Source organism: Doryrhamphus excisus, chromosome 8, assembly GCF_030265055.1.
Source record: "Doryrhamphus excisus isolate RoL2022-K1 chromosome 8, RoL_Dexc_1.0, whole genome shotgun sequence".
Taxonomy (NCBI): Eukaryota; Metazoa; Chordata; class Actinopteri; order Syngnathiformes; family Syngnathidae; genus Doryrhamphus; species Doryrhamphus excisus.
This window is the reverse complement of record NC_080473.1, coordinates 18,917,104-18,926,310: the sequence shown is the minus strand read 5'-3', so window position 1 is coordinate 18,926,310 and position 9,207 is coordinate 18,917,104. Positions and strand designations below refer to the sequence as shown.

General features: G+C 43.6%; 1 protein-coding gene across 6 annotated transcripts in view; it reads left to right on the top strand.

Annotated features, from left to right (window-relative positions):
• The first annotated feature begins 384 nt into the window (after positions 1 to 384).
• The window catches only part of myo18ab (myosin XVIIIA b), a 61,266-nt gene continuing 52,443 nt past the window's right edge, over positions 385 to 9,207 (top strand). For all 6 annotated transcript variants that reach the window (XM_058079157.1, XM_058079156.1, XM_058079159.1 and 3 more), the window contains exons 1-2: positions 385 to 549; positions 2,393 to 3,501. In XM_058079157.1, the coding sequence (XP_057935140.1) occupies positions 2,482 to 3,501 (1,020 nt within the window). In that variant the 5' untranslated portion in view covers positions 385 to 549; positions 2,393 to 2,481. The remainder of the gene's footprint in view (positions 550 to 2,392; positions 3,502 to 9,207) is intronic.

Genomic DNA, 9,207 nt, shown 5'->3' with positions numbered 1-9,207 from the left:
GGCAGGTTCCATGTTTCTATAGCTATATGTGCCTTGAAAGATCAGTCATAATGGTCTCAAATGGCTGGGATTGAATGTGTGAACTGTCATTCAAGTGTAAAAAGAAGTCAACCACTCTTAATAAGTATGTAAACAAAAACAATCTGTTCCAGGGTCCAACTGTGGGCATTCTAAAAGCTTTATTAAATGTACAGGCGGATGCTATAAATCACATTTTAACGTTCTTAAAGTCATGGGTGTAAAAAGAAGTGGATAATGTAAAGAAAAAGAATCAGTTCCAGGCCACAATGATCCGTAGCACTGTAGCAGTGTAAATATGTGTTTGGGTGTTGGAGTATTGAGTTGCTAGAATAGCAGCTAATGGTGTCTACTAACAATGTTAGACATATTGTGTCCGACAGGAGTCGCCGGTGTCCAAGTAGCTGGCAGGCGGACGGGGAGCAGCCATGGACGGTGTAATGTAGCTACCGACCAGGTTGCTATTGCTTGGAGCGGAGTTGCGCCCTGAACACGGCACCACCAGTGCTGGCCTTTCTACTGCGGTGGACAGTGAGTATTATTATTCCTTCATATTCAAGACTATGTGGATGTACCAACCTTTCAGCTATCGATTAGGGTAACGGGATCATTTTCACCAGCTTTCACGGTATTCCAGGATTAGCTTCAGCAAAAAAGGGGGGACAAAAAAGGGACGTAAACTAAAGCTAGCTGGCTAGCAGGTTTAATGACGAAAAGTTGACTTTTTCCACTTTCAGCAACGACGAATGGGTTCTACTGGTGGAACCTTGTGGTTTCCAGTGAAATGGAAAAAAATATTTCCAGCATCAGCAGCTCTGCTAGCTCATGTAGCCGCCGCACAGCTTCAACTACAACCCCGTCATTCTTTTTGTTCTAGCCACTAGCGGTGTTGAAATGTTGCCGTGTTGACTTCTGTGCCAGGTGTGGGCATCCTTTTGCCATCCTTTTGGCCCCGCAGCTCAGTAAGTAGCTAAAGAAGAGAGCTTAACAAACAGCAGGCGCTGGGTTTAATGTCCTGCTGGTTAAACTGAGACTTGCACTAATGGTATTAGCACTGTGACCCCAGCCCGATTCAAAGATCCCACTTTGCGGCTGATGTTTGATTCACTACCCAAACGCTGTCAGATACGTGTTGATTTCCAGAAATGTTGTATTAGCACGCATCCATTTACCGATGGATGAGTAGGGATTAACCACACATTGGGATTATCAATATTGCACTTGTCATAATGTATTTTTCAGCTCTGGGCGTGTGTGTGTGTTTGTGTGTCACTAATGCTTGGTATGTGAGCCAGCCTGACTGTGGAGCTGGAAGAACCATCTCAACCGGATTTCTTTTCTTTTGAGTGTTTGGAGAGATAGTTAAAAGTGGTGTTTTGGTCCTGGAAATACGTACGTGAGTAATGACACATATAATGGAGGAGTAAGTATTTGATCCCCATGCCGAGGTAAAGACATCATGGTTGCTTCAGGGCATTGGCATTGTCTAAATTCCCCTCCCCAGACCAGAGGAGTCCCATCATAATGTGTTTATGAGGTGGTAGTTTAAGAATATAAAGTCTGTCTCTGCAGCCTTGGAGTGCTTCTTCCCAAGAGCCCTGAACTCGGACATACAACAAGCCCGGTCATTAGCGTAATGCAAATGTGCAATATTTCCATCACTGCCTCTGTTACTACCTCGGAAACATTTATTTATTTAACAACTCAATGCACTCATATGTGACTTTTACTCATCTGTATACACCATTATTATTATTTGCACCCCTTCATCATTGCACTAAAATTAATATATCTGCAATACATATCTGCTCCTGTGCAATATTATGTGTATATCTGGGATATCTTATACATATCTTGTTAAACTGTCTTTTTTTACTTTACTTTTTATATATTTTTTTTAACTTGACTATTGCACTGAAAAGAGAAGCTCTCCAATCTCGTTGTACATCTTGTATAATGACAATAAAGGCCATTCCATTCCATTCCACATGGTGTGTTCAAGGACCGCATAAGAAAGTGGCCGCACCGCCCAAAGAAGACGCATTATTATACATGCAAAATTTGGGGCCTTCTAACGTAGTCAGTGCATCCATTTAAAGGGGACCTTTAATTATGCTCACTTTTAGACCCTGTGTATTGAGTTGTAGACAGAAAACTTTCTAGATCTTACAGAATCCGCACCTATTCTGCACCCAGCTGTATTTCCTTGGATTTGTGCTTCCTGCAAAAACGGTCAGTTTTAATTTATTCCACCCACAGACCGCTCACTCTGCTGTGATTAGTCACACACCCCACTCTACATGATGGCAAATTTCAGTTCAGAATTGTCCGTTTTGTGATTGACAAGCTGGCTTTTGTTGTGTTTTCTCCTCAGGGGATATTTCCCTGCCGGTCAAGAGTATCGGATATTGGGCTTCTTTGTTGAAAACAAGCTTGTCCACGGAGGAACTCAACATCGTCAACATGTTCAATCTGATGAAGAAGGACAAGGAGAGGGAGTCGGGAAGGAAGGAAAAGAAGGACAAGAAAGAGAGGATGTCTGCAGCAGAACTGCGGAGCCTGGAGGAAATGAGCATGCGGCGTGGTTTCTTCAATTTGAAGAGGGAGGCCAAGCGCGAGTCCAAGAACAAGGTTGAGATTTCCAACCCGATTCCCATCAAGGTGGCCAGCAGCTCGGATCTCACTCTTACTGACATTGAATCAGATGGTTTAAGCAACAGAAGCAGTATGGTCCTGGATGAGCAGCTCAGTGCCGCCAGCTCCATTGATGACCTGAAGGGTGAGGGTGGGGCACAGGACGGACATCATCGCAACTCGGTTCGAGATCGCGTTGCTCACTTTGGCTCGCTGGCAAAGCAGAACTCGTCACAGGTGGGCCAGATGATGAAGCGCTTCTCCTTTTCCCAGAAGAGCAAAGACGAGAGCCCCTCAGATGGCTCCACGCCGTCAGGCCAGAACTCCGCTGCTCCATCCCCTCAAGTGGAGAGCAGAGTCTTCAGCATGCTACGCAAACACAGTCTCAACCAGCAGGCTGCCAAGCCCACCGTCAGACAGGTTATTATCCCTGATGTGGTCGACAAGACCTTTCCTGCTCAGCTGCAGCTGCCCGCCGTCGTCGCACCCACCGCGCCCGAAACACGTGAGCTGGTGCTCCAGCGTCGCAACACTGGGGATTTCGGATTTTCTTTGCGTCGCACCACCATGCTGGACCGCAGTCCGGATGGAGGAGTCTACAGGCGGGTGGTCCACTTTGCTGAGCCGGGCGCGGGCACAAAGGATCTGATGCTGGGTCTGGTGCCAGGCGACAGACTGGTGGAGATCAACAGGCGCAACGTGGAGAACAAGAGCCGGGATGAGATCGTGGAGATGATCCGTCAGTCAGGCGACACCGTGCGCCTGAAGGTGCAGCCGATCCTGGAGCTGAGCGAGCTGAGCCGCTGCTGGCTGAGGAACACCAAGGAACTTCGACGGGATGCCAGACATGTAAGATGCTCTCAATTTAAAGTCACGTGTACTTCTGCCTCTCGGGCTCACCGTGTGTGCCCCTATCTGTTACAAGCGGAGGCTAGTTGAGCCTGTTTCCATAACACTGTCAGCTGGGCAGTCACTGTTCCTGCCTGTATTGGATTCCATCATTTTAAATAGAGCTGTCAATCACTATCACTATTGTAACGAAAGAACAATATATCAGGAAATCAATTTTTTTTTTTTAGTTATGTACGTAGTTGATTCCATGTTGATTTCGTAAGTCGACCCCCTTAGAAAGATGTGCATACAGCGGCAGGACGTGTCCGTGTCTGTCAGCATGTTTGTTTTGAATTCATACATACCGTGTAGTTCACACAGACTATGTGTGTAATATCATTATTCCTGCTTATCCAAAGCCACGGACAAGTCATAAGGTCACCCAAAGGGGTCGTACAAGTGAATCTGACTCCAGAGGAATCAGTACCTCACCAGCCGCCTCCTATACCGTCAGTTGCTAGTAGTCTAAGTCCATCGCTTGGTCCCTTGAAGAGAAGCATCTCCCTCATGCAAGCTAACCCCTGTAGAAAGTGAAAGTTAAGCTTGTGTGAGTGAGAACAATGCATCTGCCTCTTCTCCCAGTATTTTTCCACTTGTCGTATGTAAGTGTTGTGCATCTCTGAGTGTGCTAAGTGTGTGTGTAGCATGAAGGCCTCCATGAGAAACAATTAGACTGACAATGTACTGAGCTATTTGACTGAATGCAAACGTGTAATAATACAGTAATGTGGATAATAATGATAATGGTGTGGCTATGGAAGTGGTGGTGCACAAGACCGCACTATAAACCATTTTTATTGGGCAAGTCCACAATTACGTCCACTATTTGTTAACTGGGATATCATAGGGCTCTACACTCGTTGTTCTCCGCATCACTCAGTCACGACATATGGCTGCTTTTTCTGAGGTCAGAGGTCAACAGCTGTCATAGTGTGCCAATTCGATCAATTATACTTAAGATTTGTCGGATCAAAACACAATTGCTGGAAAGCACCTGTCATACTAGTGTCTATTTCAGACTACTTCCTGGTACGCCACTCTAAGCACCGTCAAGCAAGTAAAGACTTTTTGGCTTTGTGTAGCGTTTGCATGTTCTCCCCACGTGTGCGTGGGTTTTCGCCAGGTACTCTGGCTTCCTCCCACATTCCAAAAATATGCATGAGACTCTAAAGTGTCTGTAGGTGTGAATGTGACTGTGGATGGTTGATTGTTTGTATAGAGTATATGCCCTGTGATTGGCTGGCAACAAATCTAGGCTGTGCCCCACCTCTCACCTAAAGACAGCTGGGATAGACTCCTGCATACCTGTTATCCAAGCAGTATAGAAGATGGATGCAAGGAAAACATATAGACCTGTTCTATAGTAAAGTGTACTTTGTTGACTTTTGTTGTCATGTGGCACTGAATTGGAAATAAAATTGGGGCAGTGTTGTCATCACCCCCAACTCTCATTGACTAGCTGTTTAGCTTCCTGTGTAGTGGTTGTAGTGAACAATGACGACTGTAGCCATATCCACATTGCTCTTGGAGTTGCTCAACATGAAAAATGGGTGGGTGCTATTTTCCAGATGTTAATAGCTGGAAACATCTCATAATCATCTTTTGATGCCAAAACCAAATGTTTTAAGTCTACAACAAATACTTCTGCAGGGCACTTTATGTTGTCCCAAACCGGAGGAGGAGGCATTCATGAGAAAATGCCACTTTTGCAGTTGGGAAAAATAGGAACGGCTACATACAGGAAACGATGTGACAACTAAAAAAAAGTTGACCAATTACAGCTCTAACATGGGCCCCGTGACGCTGTAGGATATATGAAGCCTTAAAATGAACAGAGCTGGTGTTGACTGATCCTAATCAGCCCGTCCTTGTTCCTTTGCCTCGTGAGATTGCTGGGCTGGTGGCCTCGCCTCAGTCATGTATGTCAGATAAATAACAATCTACAGTCCAAGGCAGATGCAGGTTGCCAACTCCACAGTGAAGGTGTGGCAGCCTGCTGAGCAGCAAGCAGAACCAGATCTTTATTGACCAATTTGGGTCACTGGTCTCAACCAAAATGTAGATTTTCCACTTCCTGTGCATCCTGGCCAGATGGAGTTCACTCGTGTTTCTCACCTTCTTCATCGACTTTATTTGGATGGGTTATAAGTGCTCTTCAAATTACATATGAGTTGAACTTTACTGCGAAATGAACTATCATGTCACATGTCACTCACACTTTCAGAGGACCAGTGACTTGGCTGTTACAGTATGTGTGTTACGTAGGGTCCTATCAAATATCTTTTATTTTTTGCTAACCCGCACTAGCTTCCATTCAGGCTCCGTGTTTATATCCACCACCATTGAGCCATTTGTTTTGGAAAGATTATTTAAAGGCGACTTATTATGCAAAATTTTTGACCCTTTGTATTGAGTTGTGGACTCCCGTAGAGCAGCTACACACAATAACCCACACAGAAAACTTTCTAGATTTCTAGATTCTGCACCCATTCCAGCTGGATTTTCTTGGATTTGTGCTTCCTGCCAAGAAGATCTGTTTTAATTTATTGCACCCACGACCCGCCCACTGCACTGGGATAGGTCAAACTCCCAAACTATTTCCAGACTACTGTGAACCCCACTTTATATTATAGGGGGTATATGAGTTGATAAATGAATAAAGCTAATTGAAAAGTGATTAGTAGCTACTGGCAGGAGACCCCTGACTTAAACTCAAAGAGTAGGCAACGCTGGTGCTCCTCCGATCTCGCCTGCCCGAGGAGGAGCACTCATTCTCGGACACACTTTGTCAGAAGCACCGCTGGATAATACATTATTGTATTCATAATTACTTTATTTTACCGCACTGTCTTGGGCATGGAGTTCACAAGAACATCACAGGTTGCTTCTGGAATTCTTTCCGTTCCTCCATGATGACATGACTCCTCCACCTTCTGTTTCAACGGACGCTCAGTAGGGTTAAGGCATGGAGACCTCCCTTCAGCAAGGCAGTGTCCTTATCATGTTGGAATACGGCCCTGCAGCTCAGCTTCTAAAAGGCGGGGATCACGCCCTGCTTCAGTATGTCACAATACATTCATGTTTCTCTTGGTGAACTGTCGCTCTCCGATGCCGGCCGGCAGCACTCATGCGCCATGGCACACCCACCGCCATGCTTGACTCTAGAAAAGACACGCTTGTCTTTTGTTGCCGTCACACAGGCTTGACACCATCTGAGGCAAATGAGTGCGAGCGAGTGGCGCTTCAAGTAAAAAGAACATATGCAAACTTGTCTTAACTGGCCGACTGGAAACGGGAAGCAGGATCTCTCCCTTTAGGTCTCACTCTGGTATTTGTGGAATCTGTTTCAGAACAAATAGGCCACTTCCTGACCCTTCTCTGGTATTTAATGGAGGAAGAGCAATTGATTTCTCAGGCTAGGGATAATGGAGAGAGAATGCTTACAGTACAGTGCTAAAAGAGCTGGAAGTTGTTATTCATGACTGGCACGCACACTTTCAAAATAAAAGGTTTAGGGTAACTTCTTAGTGTCTAGCAGGTCAGAAGTTAAGTTTCTCCAAAAATATTGCCAGCATATGAAGCTGTCATCATCATTGAACTTTCTTTTTGCAGTTGATGTGCAGCTGCCTCCTATATTTCACATTGGGAAGGAAATACTTTCAGCAAAACAATACAAGTGCCAGGATAAGTGGGCCATCTTTCACAGCCTTGCTTCAATTCAGAATGTATTTTTTTTCTCGATGTGAAGAACACGTGCTCTATTTGGTCTATTTTGGGATTTGTCACATCCTGTCAAGTATACAATGAGGATGCGTTACTCAACCAAGATTCCAAATATACTCTCTCAGGGCTGCATCCAGCGATTATTTTCCCACTCGCTTCATCTGAAGCTTGATGTTTGATCAATCAAGGAATCGGTTAGGCCCCTTGAGAAGGCGTGTCCAAACGTTTTCCAGCCAGGGCCACATAGTGAAAGATGAAAGGATGCAACTGTGCCACTTTGTTAGCGTGTAAAGACATACTAACAAATTGTGTATATATATATATATATATATATATATATATTAAATACAAAAAATGCATCTCAGCTTATGAGTCTCAAGTTTGGTCTATGCTCTCTTTTGTTTCCCCATTTTTTAACTTTTTAATTAAATCGTTTAACATTTGCAAACTATTTCAACTTTCTTCTTGTAAATGTTCTTGTAATATCATGACTTTATTCTCATAGTATAGAGCCGTCACATCATGTCCGTCCTTGTGCGTAACCGGAAATCTCATTGAGTTTTCTGGATAAATGCGATAAAAAATCCTACAGAAAATCTAAAATCCTGCAGAAAGTCTTCCAAAAAGATTGTCCCTATGAAAAATGGCCCGCTCTGACATGTCAGTCATTAGTCACTAGTTGTTGATGAGCTGACAGCACTCAGTCAGCTCAGAACAGACGAGGCAGGTGGAAGGAATGCTCTACTTGGAGCACATAAACATATACTGATAATCAAAGTCTTGCCCCCTTTCTGTTTTGTCTTTTTTGTTGTTGTTTTCCATGTTTTTGCATGTTTTCAGATCATAAATCATACAATTTTAATATTAGTCTACATGACTAGGAGATCTACATGACTGGCAACTTGAATTTTATGATTTATTTTTTTTTGTAAAATGGTAAAGCTAAAATTTAGTTTAAGTTGACAACAAAACTAAGTCAGAACTAATTAAATATATGAACAACGACAGAAAATGTGGGTAATACATATAGTAAGAATAATAATATAATGAAAATGTATTATTCCCAAAGAAAATGTTCTTTTATTCATTTCGCCAATATGTGTCCAGCAGCGGTACTCTCCCATATTTTCATGTACAATGTACCCAGCATGCATCAATACAATCAATAGGCTGTTTCACCCTCTTCAATGTCAACTGGACGAAAGCTGTCATTTCACTCATCTCCATTGACTCCCTATTGTGCTTGCACTCGCTCTCTAACACTTGTTTTGTTCTCCCGCTGAAGATCATGGACTGGGAAAGAATGGAGGCTTTGTGTTTGAACAATTCTAATGGAATGCCATAAGGCAGCCGACGTGATGGTTTCTTTCTCTGTAAACGGCCTCGGGATATGTGTTATGTACCGATGCATGTAGAAGTTTGCACACATCGCAGAAAACACTTCTCATTCACCCTAAGTCGGTAGCCATTCATAAAAACATGACAATACAGGTCAGATGTACAGCATACATTTACCACCGTTTAAAAAAAAAAAAAAAAAAAGGCCCACAATTTTTAAATTTTTTTTGTCTTTTTTTTCCTTCACTGATCATGCTTTTTCCTCAAACAAGATTTTGCACTTTGTTCCAACACCATAGTTGCTGTGAGGCGCAAAAGTCGAACAGTATAACTACTAAGCCTCAAAATTTGCAACACCCAGCCGGGTGGAAGTGTTTGCAAGCGGCGTCAAGAATGTAAACAAGCATGAGAAAGGCGTGGAGCAATACCAGGTATACACCGCACAGACAAGCATTTGACAGACAAGACAAGTGAATAAAACGGACGCGTTAGTGGAGTAGGCTACCGTACGATGCTATTGAGCTAGCTGACTGCCATACACTTTAGGAAGAACAGAACAGAGGCTAAAACCGGTACGACCATAGGTGGAGAACTGTGTATGTA